General features: G+C 41.5%; 1 protein-coding gene across 1 annotated transcript; it reads left to right on the top strand.

The window, feature by feature from the left end:
• The first annotated feature begins 1,232 nt into the window (after window positions 1-1,232).
• On the top strand, window positions 1,233-15,869 carry zgc:100829 (uncharacterized protein LOC445149 homolog). Its single transcript, XM_031319974.2, has 7 exons — window positions 1,233-1,321; window positions 1,424-2,020; window positions 5,440-5,584; window positions 5,770-5,872; window positions 6,818-6,856; window positions 8,428-8,710; window positions 15,120-15,869. Exons 2-7 carry the CDS (start codon window positions 1,834-1,836, stop codon window positions 15,341-15,343), a joined length of 981 nt encoding a protein of 326 aa, XP_031175834.1. The 5' UTR covers window positions 1,233-1,321; window positions 1,424-1,833; the 3' UTR covers window positions 15,344-15,869.
• Window positions 15,870-18,149: the final 2,280 nt, after the last annotated feature.

Below are 18,149 nucleotides of genomic sequence, written 5' to 3'. Positions count from 1 at the left end.
CCCACTATTTATGTTTTTTGTTTTAACATTTGCTGAAAATAAAAAGTCCTTGAACCAAACGTACCATTTACACCACCTGAGCTCATGTTTTAAACGTCACAGTACCTGGCATTATTAGCAAGACATCTGTCATGAAGTATAAAGTTATTGTTTAAAGGAAGAAGACACAAGAAAGCGTGGGTGCAGAATGTGTAATAATTATCAAGTATATGTAGGCCTATGTTGAAACTACAGGAAAAAAAACAAACTGTAGGTTGTGCCTTTTCAAGAGTGCTGTACCATTGTTGTACAACCTTTATTTTTACATGCACTGTTGATGTAAAAAAATGTATTTAAATGTGGATAGTTTTGTGGGTGGGAGAGTAGTAATGGAAAAATGAGCTTGAAAGATTAGTTTTACGCCCTTTCATTTAAAAAAAATTTTTTTTTACAAGTTCTTTAATGTGGGAGGTCAACTTCCTAAATTGCTCTCTTCACCCTTTTTTAAATAAAGAGAGAGAGAGAGAGAGAGAGAGAGAGAGAGAGAGAGAGAGAGAGAGAGAGAGAGAGAGAGAGAGAGAGAGAGAGAGAGAGAGAGTGAGAGAGAGAGGGAGGGAGATTATGGAATGCTGTGATGTCATCAGCCCAGTCATACACACAAAGACAAGGAGGACCCACAGGCGCTCTGACTCTCTCAGCTTAGTTAGCATACTCTGCTGTGGAGCGGCTGTCTACATCACACTGTGAGTACTTCAGCAAATTCTACCCTTCTCTTACAGCTCCCTTTTGTTTTATATCACTTACTTTTTCTGTTCACTTCCCCCCTTTCCCTGGGTTCCCTTCTCTGCACCCTACAATGTGATTAGTAGACACCAATCTGTATTTCACCAGTGTGATAGTTCTCAGTCTGATACAAGCTTTCTTTCCCTCCAAGTGCTGCTTATGTGGTAGCCATTGTTTAACTACCCACTGTGATTGGAGGAGTCCATTGCAATCCCCTTGTTAGAGAAACCGGCTCATGCTGTCCTGGGCTATGACCCTGTTGTTTTTTCTCTTAGAAACTGACAATGTTAAAATGGAGCCGCTATCTTGTGGGAGTTTGGGGGAGAAAGGAACATGGGTTTGGGAAGGGATGTGTGGTGGGGAGGGGAAGGAGGGCCACTGATGACAGAAACAGTCCCATTCCTTTAGAATCTCCACCCATTTTGGGCTACAGTCTTTCTGTCAGCTTTAGAAACAGGGTTTGGGCTCTTCCGTGTTAATGTAGGGAGGGACAAGATACCAACTGAAACAGTAAAAGAATGACTGGAAGAAAAAGGAAACGTTTATGAATGTGGCAAAGGTGGGATCAAGAAATATATAGGACATTGAGAAAAATGTAGAATCTATAGGGCACAACATATTCTTCCAAATGTTTAAAGTGTTTTCTGTTTTCTTCTTGTAGATTGTCCCAATGATGACCTCCAAAGACAAAGAAAACTGACATATTTGTAGAGTAGGGAAACTGTCAGCACAACACAGAAAGGAAACAGGGTTTTGTGTGTGTGTGTGTGTGTGTGTGTGTGTGTGTGTGTGTGTGTGTGTGTGTGTGTGTGCGCGCGCGTGTGAGATTGTACCTTATGCACAAAAGCATGTGTGGGAGGATGAGCATGCGCCTTGATTTATGAAGACGAGTTTCTGTGGGTCAATAAGAGGGATATTAGAATAAAGAAGCCATGAAAGTCTTTTTCTAATGATATGAGGCTATAAACCAACATTGTTTACCTCAAGAAGCTGCCGGCCAAACGACAGCGCCTCCTACCTCCGACCACTTTGCCAGGTGGTACCAAGTTAACCCACCATTCAGCCGCCAGCATGCTGCAGCAGATTTTAAAGGACATGTACATCGACCCTGATGTGCTGAATGCTCTTAATGAGGACCAGAAAAAGACTTTGTTCCTGAAGATGCGCCAGGAGCAGGTCCGGCGCTGGAAAGAACGGGAGGAGGAACTAGAGAGAGAAGGGGGGGATGCTGAGTGCATGCGAACAAAGTCAAAACAAGGTAACCATGTTACAACACATCAACACCACCTTACCTTTGTGAACTTTTCTTCTTCCTGTTTAGCTGCTGCAACAGGGTGCAGCTTCAAGTTTTTCAAGCATACTGACTGTCACACTTTTAAACAAAGCTTTTCACAGAAACCATCTGCCCCCCTTTTTAAGGGTTAACATTTACAATCCATCAGTCAAGATGTTTGCAGTGAATTACCTGATAGACAGTTACAAAGCACTGCAGAAGCATGTGTGCATTGGCTATGACAGATATCCTTTGCTGCTGGATGTACTGTCACTGCTGTAGCTCGTGTATACTGTCACCTCAACAGCTGTTTGCCAAGAAAGGCACAGCGTTTACCTGAAGTCCATTTGCCAAGTTAAAAGTTTCCTGAAATACAAACTTGGGCTAACAAACACCAGCTGCTCCACATTAATGTGTCTGTAATGCAGCATGATGTACAGACATAAACCAAAGATCATTTATACTTCACTTACATGAAGTTCTATTTATATCTGAAGTCCTAAACAATTACGGCGGATTGATGATGTTGGTGGATTAATGTTGACATCACACTCACAGATGATGTCAGATGATGTTAACATTTACACAAGTAAAGTATATGTCATGGGAAAATAATATTCACACTGAAATGAGTGTATTATAAGAGGCATGTATTAATAGTGTTTTAAGACGTGCTGTTATGATAGATATTTACATAATGGTGAATGTAAAGTAGGTGGCATTGTGTCTGTATGTGTTCACACGCACATAGTTTTGCTCTCAGGCTCTCACATAGATCATTTTGTTCCCAGTCAAACCACACAAGGTAAGCCTAAGAGCGACAGAGAAGAATATTCAGTGGGTCAGAGGTGTCACTCATATCTGGAATGTGCATTTTGATGGAAACTAGACTAGATAGAGATGACAAGTTAAAAAAAAAAAAATGTCAGCAAGGGAGGAAATCCACAAGCAGTGCGAAAGGTAAATGGGTTTATCAGGAACTGCCTACCGCTTAAAAGTGACAGTCGGACTCAACAGAATACATACAGCAATCAACAAAACAACATAACCAGAAACTCAAAAGGCTGTCCTGAAACTGGTTTGATGCATACTACAGAATCTTGCCTGTCTGCATTTTCTCTTTGGTGGTAGCAAGTACTACTATGACAAATGGCTTTTGTAATGACTCTGACATAACAGTGTTCTGTTTTTATATTCCAAAGAAGGATTACTACTGTAGATGACATTTGGAGGGATACCGCAGTTGCTAAAACCCCACCTGAATATGACTTAAAGCTAATTAACAGCATGCTGCAGTTGGTGCATTAACTCTGAGTGACATAGTAATGTGATCTATCTTGTCTTGGCTCATAACAAAGCACTTACTATCAACTGTGGTACAGAGTGAGAGAACAGTGCTCTTTCTATCTCTTAATGACCAATGCAGCTGTCCTTAGGAGGCTGGATGGAGACTGCAGGCTGAGATCACATGGTCACAACTCTTCTCCACACGGGCTGCCCTCGTCTACAGCGCAGAGGAAATGGTGGCTAGTTTGTGTTTCTGTGTAAAAATAGGAAGTGAGTCAACACTCAATCTCTCACACAATTAGCAGGGAGCGAAACAGGAAGTGTGCAGGAAATGTATGTGTGTTGAAAAACAAAGAGAGAGTTAGATTTGATCCGGATAGCCTCGTGGGCTCACATGCTGAGGTTGTTCATGGGACTTTTGCTGTGGTTAAGCTGGCTTTGACTCTGACTATATGCTGGCGTGTTTGTGTCCACGTGTTTATGGTATATGCAGACTTTCACATGAGGCAGAGACACAGCTCAGTGAAGAGTTTCTGTGACTAAACTTTTTTTCAGATTAGTCACCTTGGCTTTATTCTTAAGACATGGAAGTACATTTGAAACAGTGTTTTAACATTGTCTATTACAGAAAGGACCAATGACATATGCCAACACATTAATCTTCAAAATGTCTCTTTACTCAGCTGACAGGATTCATCTCACCTGACAATGGTGTTGTGATTGTAGCTGCCAGATTGGGCTGATAACTTGTTTACCAAGGTATGCTCTGACGTCTGTTTATTCGTAGTCATCCTGGTATGCCCTGCTACAATACAATCCACAGGGCAGGCTGGCAAAACCAGTTCACTATGAAAGTATGTTGTCCTGTTTTTAACTCAACAAACTGTCACCCCTTGAGCCCCAGTCAGTTGGTTTTTGTCTATAAAGTAACTTTATACTTTCAACATTAGTCACAAAGCAGTGACGTTGCTGTTTGTCGTGAAAGTGTGTGTGCCCTATTGTGCTTGCATGCTTGTGCTCGTGTGAATTCATAGTCCTCACAAATATAGACAAATAAAGAGAGTGTAACAACACATCTCATGTATTGGTATTTTAGGGTTAGGAATTGGGTTTAAAAGTTTGGTTTAATGTCAGAATTAAGTCAGATTAGGGAATGACAAACAGTAAATGAAATATATACCTCACAAGTATAGTTATACAAAAACGAAGGCAGGGTTTTCCCCTGTCAACTCAGCTTATATTATCCATATGAAGGTCCTGTTTCATGCATTTATGATCTGCTGCTTGGGCCCCACCAGCTGTTGCTCCTGTCTGTCTATAAACCAAAACAGCAACCACAACTTAGCAGATACACGGGTGTGGAAGTTGACAATTTTATCTCAGAACGAACAGAGCTATAAGTGATTATCTGAGAGACCTGAAATATTTATCTATACAGCATTTCAAAATAATTGTTTACAAATTATGACTTTCAATATCCTGAAAAGGTCACCAGTAAGGGTGTAAATCTTCACTGGTCTCACGATTCGATTTGATTACGATTATCCTGTCAACGATGCAATATCTCGATAGCTGCTCTTAAAAAAGACACTTCCTGAATGTAGCGGAGTCTGAACACAACAGACAAAAGGCAAAAACTAAAAAAGCAGCGACCGGAAAATCAACAAGTAACATCAGTAGGCACTAATCGATTGTGGTCTGTCACCTCATCGATGCAGAACCGTCTAGGTCCGCATCACGATGCAATGATTCATTTCAACACCCCTAGTAGGCAGGAAAGTAGTATTTGGATAAAACTGCAAATGTTGGCCAAATGCCTAATAAAGGGCACACATTACATCAAAAATCTTTCTTTTATTAAGTTTGATTTCAATGTATTTCCCTTAAAAAATATGATATTGTGGGGGGTTTTTTCCGTTTCTTTATCCCCTCTTTGAGTAAAGGATCTTTGCATAATTTACATTTATAAACATTTTCATGCTCAGTGTTTCAATAGCCAACTAACTCTTATTTTGTGTGTGTGTGTGTGTGTATGTGTGTGTGTGTGTGTGTGTGTGTGTGTGTGTGTGTGTGTGTGTGTGTGTGTGTGTGTGTGTGTGTGTGTGTGTGTCCTCCAGCCAACAGTAAGAATGTGAGCTGGCTTCTCGGCCGGGATGGAGATGTGGCAGTCATTGTGATCGGGGAGGTGGATGAGTTGAGTTCCAAATTCATCTGCTCAGGAATTGGAGAAAAGAAGGCGCAGAGTCTTCAGAACAATGCATAGTAATATACTTCTGTAATTTAACACAGACAGGGTTATTTGTTAGATTACAGGCAGTGAACAGCATGTAACATGAAAGTATCTATTAGTGTTTCAGTGTTGTTTACAGACTGTGATTTGAAGCATTATCAGGTTTTTTTGTTGTAAACTTTATCCTGATATGGCGTGGTCTGATCATGTTTTGCAGCCACCAAACCATTTTGAAGAGCAGAAAAACCACAGAACCTGTCAGAACTGAGAGAGAGAACCTTCCTCCTGAAACACAACCTGGAATTTCACTGAATTTAAAGGTGTGTAGCTGTTTGTCTGTGGCCCTAAGAAACCAAATCATGTTGTGCGTCGTAATGATTTTCAAGCTGGGGAACAAAAATTATTTCATGTGAAACTACTGTCTAGGATTAGGATTTTAGGATTTTATTAGGATCCTATTAGCTGATACAGAACTGCTGTACTACAGAGCTGCTCATACTGGGGTTTACACAAATCAATAAACATGACAAAAGATAAGACACTTAAGACAAAAACAACCAAATTATATTCAAATCATGAAAGTAAAGCTAACAATATTTTTAATGCAGACATACTATAAATATTCTTATTTATATCAATTTATATATAGGCCTGTATTCATATACACTAAATTCATAAGCACTAAATAGGCCTATACATAGAAAGTGAAATCTTACAACATATTCCTATACATACCTGTATATGAACGTAAAGATATAAAAAAGCTGATATAAATAGAATAGAAAGATAGAATCACTGGTCAGTCAGACAAACTGCGTGTGTGTGTGTGTGTGTGTGTGTGTGTGTGTGTGTGTGTGTGTGTGTGGGGGTGTGGGTGGTTGGATGGTTGGACTCCTTTTTCATGTTATCTTAAAAAGAGATTTGCTGCGTTGTCATGGCAACCTTGCACACACTGAGCCAAAGCGCTGTCTCATCTGGCCTGACCACGATGGTTCTCTGAGCTAAAGCTGCAAACTGCTCACTCAGTGGAAATATAAGCATCCCAGCCAGACTGATTTTCCTGCAGTCACATTACCACACCCACAGCACATATATGTTTCTAAAATACAATAGTTTGGCAATATTTTATATGATTAACTCTTATTTAACTCTTAAACTCTTGCTCTGTTCTTCTCTGCTCATTCAAGTACTGAACTGACTCAAAGTTAAGGAGGATGACGTGTCGCCTCTAGTATCATCTAACATGGCACTGTCTCTCCCAACAGGGGAAGTGCGGAGAGACGAGCACGTTACTCCCTCTGCCGGTGAGTTGGAGCAACTGCCTGCTATAGCCTAATTGAGCTCTGTGCTCTGGGGTTGCATCATGGCCTTTAACACTTGTGTAATGTCTTTGTTAAACCCACAGGTGTCAGTGAGTGAGCATTCATCACTTCCAGCAGCAGACAACGTATTTGTTAATTAAAGTAATTGTAGGTTTTTCTTCATAGATGCTGCTGCAATCCAGTTTTAGCATTTAACATATTTTACTGCTCTTAGTATACATTCTCAGTCTTTTATAAAGCAAAGAAAAATTTACGTTCTAGTGTCATCTGCACTAAAAAACACATTTTAAAACACATATCGCAGCAAGATTTGACGAACAGTATAGCAATCCACTCCTCAGCTCTTTGAAATGTGGCTTTAGTGTGCCTATGTGTCTTTTCATGGCAGTCCCACCCTCTGTGAGCTACAGGAAATAGTGGTTAGGCCAGCTGTCCCCTCACTTCCAGCCTCTTTGTAGATCAGCTTTCTCCCAGCATTCTCCTTCTCTGTGCTCCCGCTCGTCTGAGCTGCTGCACCCCTCGCAGCTCTCTCCGGGGAACAGCTGAACTGAACTGTCCTCCCACTGGCTCCATCATCGCTCCAGCCTTGGGTTGTCTGGGGAGTATGCGCTCCATCTCCCCTCGCTTTCTTTCTCTTTCTGTGTTTATGTGCACGCAAATGTGTGGGTGTGGGTGTGCAGGTGACACGCGCTGCAAGAACAGCTGAATCACAGACAAGGCAGGATTTCTGGACTGCCCTAGAACAGATGGTTGGTGAACTTGATCGGGGAATTAAAACGCCAGAGATAGAGAATGCGTCAGTCACAGATGGATGGGATTGTGGGATAGTCTCTTGAGGTTTGGGCGCGTGAGCTCTCCTCTGTTCTCTGTTTTTCCCTCCTCTTTGCCACAGAAGGAGATGTCTCTCCTATATATACTGTATATATATATATATATATATATATATATATATATATATATATATATATATATATATATATATATATATACCAGAATTTTACAGGCCCCAACACATCTTTGGGCAACCCAGCCTGATGTGGCAATGACCATCCACGCCTTAGGAGGTCTGGCCGGTCTAACAGCCTAAGCCTCCCTTTACAAGATTCTGTTTAATGTCTTGTTTGTAGGTAGAGTGATTTGTTTCTGGAAAAAGGAAAGGGGCTGGTTTGGTGCTGCTGATGTATTAGTGGCTGTTGCTAGTTCTGCTGCAGGTTTTCTCCAGTTGATTTAGAGTGGTAAGGAGTCAGCCTGAGAGAGGAGAAGAGAGTGAGATTGTTGATTAAGACGGCGTTAGATCAGGAAGGAAGATTAGCGAGGCTGCTTGATTTCCAAGTCACCTTATAATTTTTACTCCACACATCCTTTACTTCTTAATCAGTGGTCATAGTTCTGTGTGTTTCATTGTGGCACAGTGTAGTCATTGGAGTGCTGTAATTTGGTGAATCATTTATCCAATGATTTAATCAAACATGACAGTAATTCCACTGTATGTGAATTAGCTGTCAACACTGATCGCGCTCTTCTGTCCTCTTTTGTCACCCTTCCCTTTGCAGCCTGAGCCGAAGTCAGCCAGTGCGACTGAGGAGAAGTCAGTTCCCCAGTCCTCCATCTGCTTCAGGCCTCCCATGAGAGCTAGCCCTGTCAATGTGAGACCAGCTTCTGCAAATGCAGCACCAGGCTCTGTCAACACGAGACCCAGCCTGGCAAATCTGAGGCTGGCCACCGCTGCACAATCCCCTTCCCCCAGCAGCGCTGTCAAAATAGACTCTGGAACAACCAAAGGTGGCCTGCACTCACAGGAACCTCACAAGCCCCAGGAATCACAGGGTGGGAAAGGTGAGTGAACATAGCATCACACTTACATGACGGTTCCATTCCCCACAATCTTTCAGTTGCTGACTAACCAAGTGATATACACAAACATCACCATTATGATGACATCATGGATACACAGCTAAAGCAGGCATTCCTGAAATTTGGATATCCGTGAATCTTACTCTATAACTTCTGTTATGCTTTTTAGTCAGATGTTATATTACGGAGAAAGACTGAACACAGATGTGGGTTATAAATTGAGTCTACAATATTGCAACTAGCTTACATGGCAATCACCACAAAAGAACCCCTTTCCATTGCTTCTTCTCTGTGAGCAATAATGGCTGCAGAGAGCTGAACAGAACCAGTCAGAACAAAGTTCACACTAGACAGGTTTCTCAGTGCTGCAGCACGAAAGAAGGATTTATTTCTCCAAACCTAAGGAGCTCGCCAAATAGTGCCTCAGCCCGCTGGAATCTTTATGGACTGGCAGAGTCAAAAGAGGCCAGCCTAGAGGGGAAAAAAGCTTCTATGACTGGTATTTGTGTTGTGGTACCACATCGCCACACACACCTGCTCGTTTGGCTTCCCTTTTGTCAAGGGTGCATGTTAGCAGTGGAATTGTCAATAAGCACTAGCTTTGATGAGGTGCATTGTTCATATAACCAGAAAAATGATGGTGCTAGAGGACAAACTAATATTAAATGAGACCCTGCATTCACTTTTTATCAGTATGTGAAAAGTATGTGAAAAGAAGGTCATATGTTGTAGATTGCACACATTGTTTAGGCGACGAGAGACACACAAGAGTTTAAGAGTTTACACCATGTTGTTTGTGCTATTTGGCAGCCTTTGTCGTCATTAAACCAGTAACAACTGGAACTTTGTAATGCACGAAAGCATGAGGGGGAGAGTGGTGGCTAAAACTAACCAGTCAAATGCACCCTTTTACAGGCATTACATTGAAACTGTTTTCCCCGTTTTATTCAGTTTTACACAAACCAGTGGGGTGCTGTATCTGTCTTTTGGGGTCTGATATGTGGTCTATGGTATTGCAAATCTCTGCCTTTGTCCATGCAGATGCTCATTGTGTAGATAGGAAGGATCTTTTTCTTCATATCATAGGCCTCGATATGAATAATATAATTTATAGTAATATAATGATAACAATAATAATATAATTTAAAATAATATAATTGTCATTGGGTCTTACAGTATGTTGCACAGATTACTTATTGTTTGAATTATCATTGTGATTCCCAAACTTCTTGTCTGAACACAGCACCCAATTTCATGAATTGACCACTCATTCACCATACAGTGACCCAGTTATTTAGAAAACATTAGTAATGAAAGGTTGAAATTAGCACCATCTAGTGGAAAACAATGATACTGTAGAAAAAAAGTCCAGTTAGACAGAAAATCTGATCTCCATAAGGTCCCTCTGCTGGAAAAATGTTTATCCTACAGCACATTAACACTGCAACTGTTCCTCTGGGAAGACATTGAGTTGTTTCAGATACGAATCAACAGAGAAGCTTAAGTCCAACAGAAGACTTCTTCAGTATTTTAATGTTTTGTGGGAGAGTAAAATGTCAAAACTATCATATTCTCTTATGTGGCTGATAAATAATAATAAAAAAACAGTATACACACACAGAAAGACAAAATGAAACATACATAGCAACCCTGGTCCAGCTGCAGGAGCCCTTTTTGTTATTCCTTTGAACACTGATTGTGTATGGTTTGCTGGGTCAATGCCATGCTTAACTAGTTTGGTTTGAAATGAATGCAGAATTAGATACATTGTCAACTTAACATTATCTGAATCAATGGCAATGACTTTCTTCAGAAAAACACCACATTATCAATCTCCGAATATAATGACACAATGACAGATAGTTTCTCAAGGCGTGTCTGTTAAATCTTGTGTCTGCATGGGAACAATAATCAACCTTAAAAACGTTGATTTCTCCCTCTCTTTGGTGTCTGGTTCCTTTTGAACATTCCTGGAAGTTTATTGTAGATTTTGGGGCCCCGGCAAATCTCTTCCAAAGCCAGAAACAAGAGAGCTAACAAGCTCTTAATATTGTACACCAAGAGGCGAAATCCTGGAAGTATTGTTTGCAAATATTGACTGAACTAGACTGGACTGAACATGTCATAATTAAATAGTAGTGAATTTCTACTCTTAATACCGTCATGTAAGACATCTATTTGTGGAATCATTTGCAGTGAGCTCAGTACTTTCAGGGTGATTTATCAATTTTATCAGTTTTACAGAACACACATGACTAAAACCTGGTTATAAAGAAGAAACCAAAGATACATTTCCAATAAATCATGGTTGCGCGTGTGTGTGTGTGTGTGTGTGTGTGTGTGTGTGTGTGTGTGTGTGTGTGTGTGTGTGTGTGTGTGTGTGTGTGTGTGCCTGCACCCACATTGGTGGCTGGATATGAGACCAGTGAGCAATGCCAGAGCAGCAAATAATAGACAAATGTAGGGAAATGGAAAAGAAAGGGATAGGAACAGCTGGTGTGGTGGGAGTTAGAGGTGGGCTGAACACAGTGCAGAATAAATGTGTCTTGACTGTGGACAAAAAATCCTGACAGAGTGTCTGTCCTTGACAATGGCAGGAAGCTTATTCCAAAGGAGAGGAGGAGGCCGATTAGGATAAGGCTCATGGCTCAGCTGTTTTCTTTTGAATGTGGGTAATGACAGGGATTCCTGCATCCTGTGAGCAGAGACTGTGGCCCACACAACACTTGTAGAAGATGAACTTAATAATCTGCTTTAGTGACACTCATTGTAGTTGCATGTACCCACTGGAGCGGGACTAAACTTGTTCTGACCTACAGAGTATAACACTTGGGAATTCAAGAAGTTGATTGAATGCCATGAGAAAACTAATAATGCTTTGCTTAAACCAGAGAGGACATCATACAACATATTACCACATTGAAAGTAAAGATGATGAAGATGTAGCTGTCAAATGTCAGGAAAGAGTTAGAGGGATTTTGAAGGTTATGGGATAGAATAATGTTTTAATTCTATTTGAAGTAATCAACTTTATTGTTGTTTAAAATACAGCATTCAAGATGTTTTAACTTTAGGAATGACTATGTTTACTTCAGTCTAAAGATGCTTTGATTACACTCAGGTAAAAATCTGATTAAAAAAAAAATAGTATAAGAAATCAGTGTGGAAAAAATAATTTAAACAATGCCATTTTAAACAGAAACAGTGTTTATTTACTTAGTGCAAATTAATTGCTAATGACTAATCCCTCTTTCTCGCCATTTTTCTCTTCAGCGTCTATTACCTGAAGCATCCATGTGCTGCCAATGTCACAAGAGGACCTCATTTACTGCAAAGTGCAATGATCAGTGTCCTCCCTCAGCATGAAACACAACTGTTTGGGGCAGAGGGCATACAAAATCTGGCTGAAAATCAGTATAAACCAATCTACTCCTTCTAAAAATACTATGTATTTTTCCTTTAAAATCTATAAAAACTGAAAATGATGAGGCTAACTGATAACTTGATGCTATGTTAAAGTTACATGTCATCTGCATAAAAACAAAAGTGGAGGGACATATAAGGTATTTTAGGTTTAGGGAGCGAGCGTGTAGAGTCAGTGTAAGTGTGTTAACGTGTCATATGATTTTAACATAATGTGCTTGAGCATGAAAGTGCATAAATCTCCAGCAGCTGGCGATTTGTGTTCATATGTGTATGCGTGTGTTTATAAACCCTTCTCTGTCTGTCGGTCGGCTTTCCTCTCCTCTGTCTTCACCTTCAGAGGGAAGGACACACATTCCTGCGCCGCTTCCCGACTCTAGCCCTGGGCGACGCTCAGCCAGAGCTGATAAGTGACAGGGGCCCCAGCCCCCATACAGGAGGGCAACCCCCCCTGCTTGCTACACACACACACACACACACACACACACACACACACACACCCCTCCTCTCCTCCCTGCCCTTCAGTCCACAGACATGCTGCTCGGGAATTCTGCCCTCTGCCCCACTTCTGCCCCCCACCTCCTCACCCAAGCCCCCCCTCCTCTCTTTCTGCCAGAGACGTGGAGGTCTTTAAAGAGATAGATTGGTCTTTAATTTTTGTGCTAGCCTGGTCAGTGACACTGCTTCCCGCCCCCTCCTCTTTGTCCTCCCTGTACATTTACGAGCTGGACTGAAATGTAAGGAGTGGCGTTCCAATGCCCTAATGGGAGATTAATCACTGTTGACGAGTGATTTAATGCAGAGATTCTCTTTCATTTTAATGTGTGTTTTTGCAGGTAGCTTTAATGACTGTTTCTGCTGACAGGTCGAAGAGTGCAGCTGCTGGGGAGAGTTTCAGGCAGAAAGGTGTGGGGTTTCAGCATTTTTTGGGTGTGTTTAGACAGGTTAGTCAGGTTACCTGTGGGAGGGTATTAGGGTTTTGCTTCAATATAAATAATATATACAAAAATACATATATATGTATATATATATATATATTTGTATTAGGCCTATTTTAGTCCATGCACATAACACAAATTCTTCCTCTCCTTCTCTTTCTATCTCTCGGTCTCTCTATTAAGCATTCAGCTCAGACCTGCACAAAGGCTCTGAGCTTAAAAAACTCTGGCCATGGGTGTGTATGTGCCTGTGTCTGTGTTTGTGCGTATCTCTGAGTGTAACTGTGTGTGTGCTCGGTGCGTGCCTGAATGTGTGTCAGCCTCAATTGCTGGAGCCTATCCAGGGTTTCCGTGGTGACCACACAACACAACTAGACAATCAGAGGCAAGCCCACGCAGTGCGGCGAGAGGACATTAACACAGGAACTGCGGGTCAGGGAGCAGAGGAAGGCAGGGCAAGACAGGGGGAGAGGAAGATGAAGAGGAAGGTGGAGGGAGGTGTTGGAGCCACAGGGAGAGAGATTGAGAGGGAGGAGAGTATACAAAAATAAACAATAATACAAGCTTAAAGGCAACTTTAGGTCTTCCACTCTTATGCCTGCGAGAAATCAGGAGCTTTAAGGTTTCCTGGCCCCGGGAGTGCCTGTGTGGTTTTGGCTGTAGCCTACCTCTGTGCCCATGTGTGTGATTCTGTGCTTTGCCGTGTTGTTAGTCAGAGATGGCTACATACGTGCGTGACCATGAGCAGGATGGCTGTGCGAAGGTGCATGCTTGTGTTATGTGTGTGTGAGCGTGCACGGACCTGAGTGTAACATAAGAATGTGTGTGTGTCTTTTGAAATTCAAGTGTTAGAAACTGTGTGTACGCTTGTGCATGTTTTCACTTTATTTTGTGTGTGTGTGTGTGTGTGTGTGAGAGAGAGAGCTTGTGTGCGTTTGTAACCGTGCACACTGGCACTCTCACATATCTCTGTCCCCCGGGGATGACGCTAAAAATATGTGGCTCCTCAAGCCTTCTGGTGTCTGAGCAGCGTCTGTCTGCTCTCCATTGCCGTCCCTGTGGCCCTCCCTCCCCTCCGTTACTCCTGTTCCCTCCATTCCTCCCTCAATTACACCCTCTTCCAAACAGTACCTCAGCAAGCGTGCATGCACGCACACACACACACACACACACACATACACACACACACACACACACACACACACACACACACACACACAAACACTTACCAACTACACCCAGCTGTGTCCCTACTATACTTCCACTGAGGATGACCTCTGCTCAGCCAGAGTGGGATAAAGGGAGGCGAATGAAAAGGAGAAAAAAACAGGTAGAAAAGAGTGAGGAAAAATGTAGGCACAGTATTTGGAGAGAGGAAATTATCAGTTGGTGTGGGAAGACTGGATTGCTGCTTTTGCAACCATAGCATACATGTGTTGAATGTGTAACTCTCATTGTTTATGGTTTTTGGTTTTAAACTGATTTTCACCTGGATTTTATGTTCTCATGCTCCCAAAAGTTGTTGTGTTTCCAGCTGCAACAAGACACGGACTGCTGTAGTTTACAGTAAACAAGGTCCTCTTGAGACAGGCACAGCCCAGAAAATAATCCTATAATACACAAAAAGAAAAATTGATATTAAGCAATGTTTATGTACTAAAAAAGGAAGTTAAAAAGAAGAGTTTATTTCATAATTGTACAGTGTATGGCAGATGCAGAGAGTAGCACTTAAAACAAGGAAACTGCAAATGCAGTGACAAATAAAGTTACACAAAAAGATTTAAATACATTTTGGTAAAAATTCTGAAAATGGTATTTTTGAATTTTGAGTTTTTAAATAATTAATTTTGAGCCAATTTTGAAATATTCAAAATATACACCCCAAATTCCAATATTTATTTTTTTGTACTTTTTTAAAAAAAAAAATACATAAATAAAGAATCAAAATGAATCACCGCTCTGTGTATGTCAGCCAGGTTCTCACCCATATGTTAGAGCTCTTAAGGAAATCTGACCCTCTCTTTTCTCAGGTATTGGTGCATCAGAAGCATCTCGGAGGACTGCCTCGGTGGAGGCCGGGTCATCAGGGAGCGCACCAACCTGTGCAGGGCGCGGCCGGGTGGCTCAGCTGATGAAAACCTTTAGCGCCGAAAGCACTACATCCCCCACACAGACCCCCTCTCGCAGCATCAAGCCTCCTCTCCCCACCAAGCCTAGCCACTTGCGTCTAACGACCACACCTACTGTCAGGTAATGCTCACACACTGATGCAGAGACGCCCACCAAGCTTCAAGCATCCCAGTGATTCAAATAAAGCTACACTGGACAATGTCAGGCCCCTAATGTGGAGCTTCAGCCAGTGGGTTAATGGGATGGAGAACTCCAAAGGTGGAAAAGAAGAACATGGTAATGTTCATAATGTTGCTGTCACTCCCAAAACCCAGCAATGGAAATGCTTGAATGTAATGGTTTTATTTTATTATTGGATGCTGCAGTACTGTAAACACTCTTTGTGGGAAAGAAATTCCAAAGCAATTGAATGCAATGTATATGTATTTTTCCAGGGAATTGATGACTATCACATTTATTCACTTGGTGTTGATGCTTTGGCAGGGCTGTGTGAACACCAATTCATAAACCCTATAAACACAATATTGTTTACTTACCAGTGACATTATTTTTATCACTTATGAGCAGACCCAAACCGAATCGGAGGATATATATATTGTTTTTATTTTACAGTTTTCAGCAGTGATCTAGAATGAAAATCTGCAGAATTTAGTCAGACTGTTTTTCTGCTTGTGGTGGAGATGTGTTAACATTCTGAGTTTTGTTTGAACTTTTTTTGCATTGTTGCTTATGAGACAGTTTGCATGAGCGCATATGCAGATACACGAGTGACAGCAGAATGGGCATGGGCAGGCATAATGAGGTGGAATAAGGCACAGTAGGGTCCTTCTTCATCTTGCTGTCTCCTCTTTGGGAATACTCTAAGGTTGTTTATTTGTCACAATGCAATGTATGTCTCCCTCTGCCACCTGGCAGGAGCCTCACTGTGACCTGTTGTGGACCAATGACAGTGCCAAATTCATCGTCTGTCACTCCCAGTGGATCAAGTTAGACAGTTGATGCCAAATAATCCAGAGTGTTACTCTTCTGCTTTTTTCAGTACTATTCTAGATATGTGTTGTTATACATTTTCTTTTTTACATTTTCTATAGGGGGAAAGATGTTTTGTAATGGGATGTTTAACATTACTACAATGCTCACTTGTAAAATTAAACATTTTTTATCTTTGATTTCAAGCTTGTATGGTGCAATCAAAGAAACAATAAAATTGTGTAACTTGTACACCTACTCTTAAAGGTCTTACAAGTGTTTTTTTTTATTATATTTATTTCTGTTTCTTCCACAAAATCATATTTTTTTGTTTATGTCCTCTAGGAAATGAGAAAGATTGATGAGAATCACCCCAAAACTCTAACATGCCATTTAGTTTGCAGCTAGTTCACTGAGAATACATGCAATTTTTTTTACTGTCCAGCCTCCGCAAATACACCAGCATGCTTCACCAGGGCCCGTGTAAAATTTGAATTTGAATTTTAGCAGGGCCACACATCCACCCCCATGCTTGTTATTACTGTGCTCAGACAATTCCTGCTTAATTTCCAGCGATGCGCCCACAGCTTTGAAATGAAATTCAAATGTTTGCCGATGCTAAAATTGTGTGCTATATTTTCACGTTTCTGTCTGTGATTTCCATTCCAGATCGCAGTTACCTTGGCTAACGTTTGGCAGATTCTGTTTAAGGGACATAGCCACTGTAACACATCAGCTTACTGGGGTGAATAAAAGCAACACTTCAACACTGTATATGTGATTCACTAGCAAGGACCACACCATCAACCAGATACGTTTTAAACAATTTAATAACGAAAGATGATTGGAATGCGAGGCATGGAATCGCTGGAATGCGAGACGTAAAGTCGCAAGTATTCATTAGTTGACTTGATGTTGACTGCGTTTGGGGAGGCTTTGGTATGGAATCCGCCGTAGCACCCGGCACGACGGACCCCCTTAGACCCCCCTTAAATAAGAGGAAAAAGGAGAGGAACAGAGAGAGTGGGAGGGAGGGGTGCAGAATGCGGGAACGAATGAGAGGAGAGGGTTAGGTGGGTTTTTATAGGAATACCGGAAGAGGCGTGTTTGAGGTGTGGCCTTGCTCCTGAAACTCTGCAAGGTAGCGTCAATTAATGATAAAGTGAGAAATTCCCTCTGCTGCTGTATAGTATCTTCATTGTCATTTATCTGGCAGAATAATGTCTATTTCATGAATCTGGGGGTTAGAGTAACAATAGTATCTGTGTCATAGCAGCTATAGGATGTCAGATGAAAGACATATTTAGAAAGTATAATTTAAAGGGGAACTATGCAGTTTTTTTTAGCTTAATTTACCTTAATTGAACAGCTTCGGAGTCATTGGAATGGTTATATGACTTTTTTTTCAAGTTGAGTGGTGGTCGTCTCGCTCATCCCTAGCACCTGTGAGTGGAAAAAAACACCCTTGTAACTTTTGGCCGGCGAGCCGCCGGCCTCAGCGTCAGGAAGTATCGCATGATATCAGGTCTCGCGATGTAACGAATTGCTTCACAGCACTGCACACATACGCCCATTCAGGAACCGGCTAACAAGATAGCGATTGAGTTTTTCACACTATCGTCATGGCTGAGCTGGCAAAAAAGAAACAGAAAGCTAGGAAAGCACTTTCGGAGGAACAGAGAAAGAAGAAACGACAGACTGACCTAGTGAGGAGTCAGACACAAGTAAACAAAGGAGCTGCCAAATATCTATTCCAAAGCTGTAGGGGGAGCTCTATAGAGAAACCTGCGAGCAAAAAACGAGAAAACAGCAAAGAAATGGCCAAAACTCAAGGGGGTAAGCTTCTCCTCGGACCGCGAACCTCCTATGGTGCCATTTTGATGCTAATAAGCACTCACCCCCCGTTAGCATTCCATTGACTGCCATTCATTTTGGCGCCACTTTGACAGCGAATAACTTTA

Source organism: Sander lucioperca, chromosome 13, assembly GCF_008315115.2.
Source record: "Sander lucioperca isolate FBNREF2018 chromosome 13, SLUC_FBN_1.2, whole genome shotgun sequence".
Lineage (NCBI taxonomy): Eukaryota > Metazoa > Chordata > Actinopteri > Perciformes > Percidae > Sander > Sander lucioperca.
This window is presented reverse-complemented; position numbering and strand designations above follow the sequence as displayed.

What these genes read in the sequence shown, in the direction of transcription:
- zgc:100829 (XM_031319974.2), top strand. Translation starts at nt 1,834, where the DNA reads ATGCTGCAGCAGATTTTAAAGGACATGTACATCGACCCTGATGTGCTG. An exon ending in GAATTTCACTGAATTTAAAG is followed by an intron (nt 5,873 to 6,817) that starts GTGTGTAGCTGT and finishes CTCTCCCAACAG; the next exon opens with GGGAAGTGCGGAGAGACGAG. An exon ending in GCACGTTACTCCCTCTGCCG is followed by an intron (nt 6,857 to 8,427) that starts GTGAGTTGGAGC and finishes TTCCCTTTGCAG; the next exon opens with CCTGAGCCGAAGTCAGCCAG.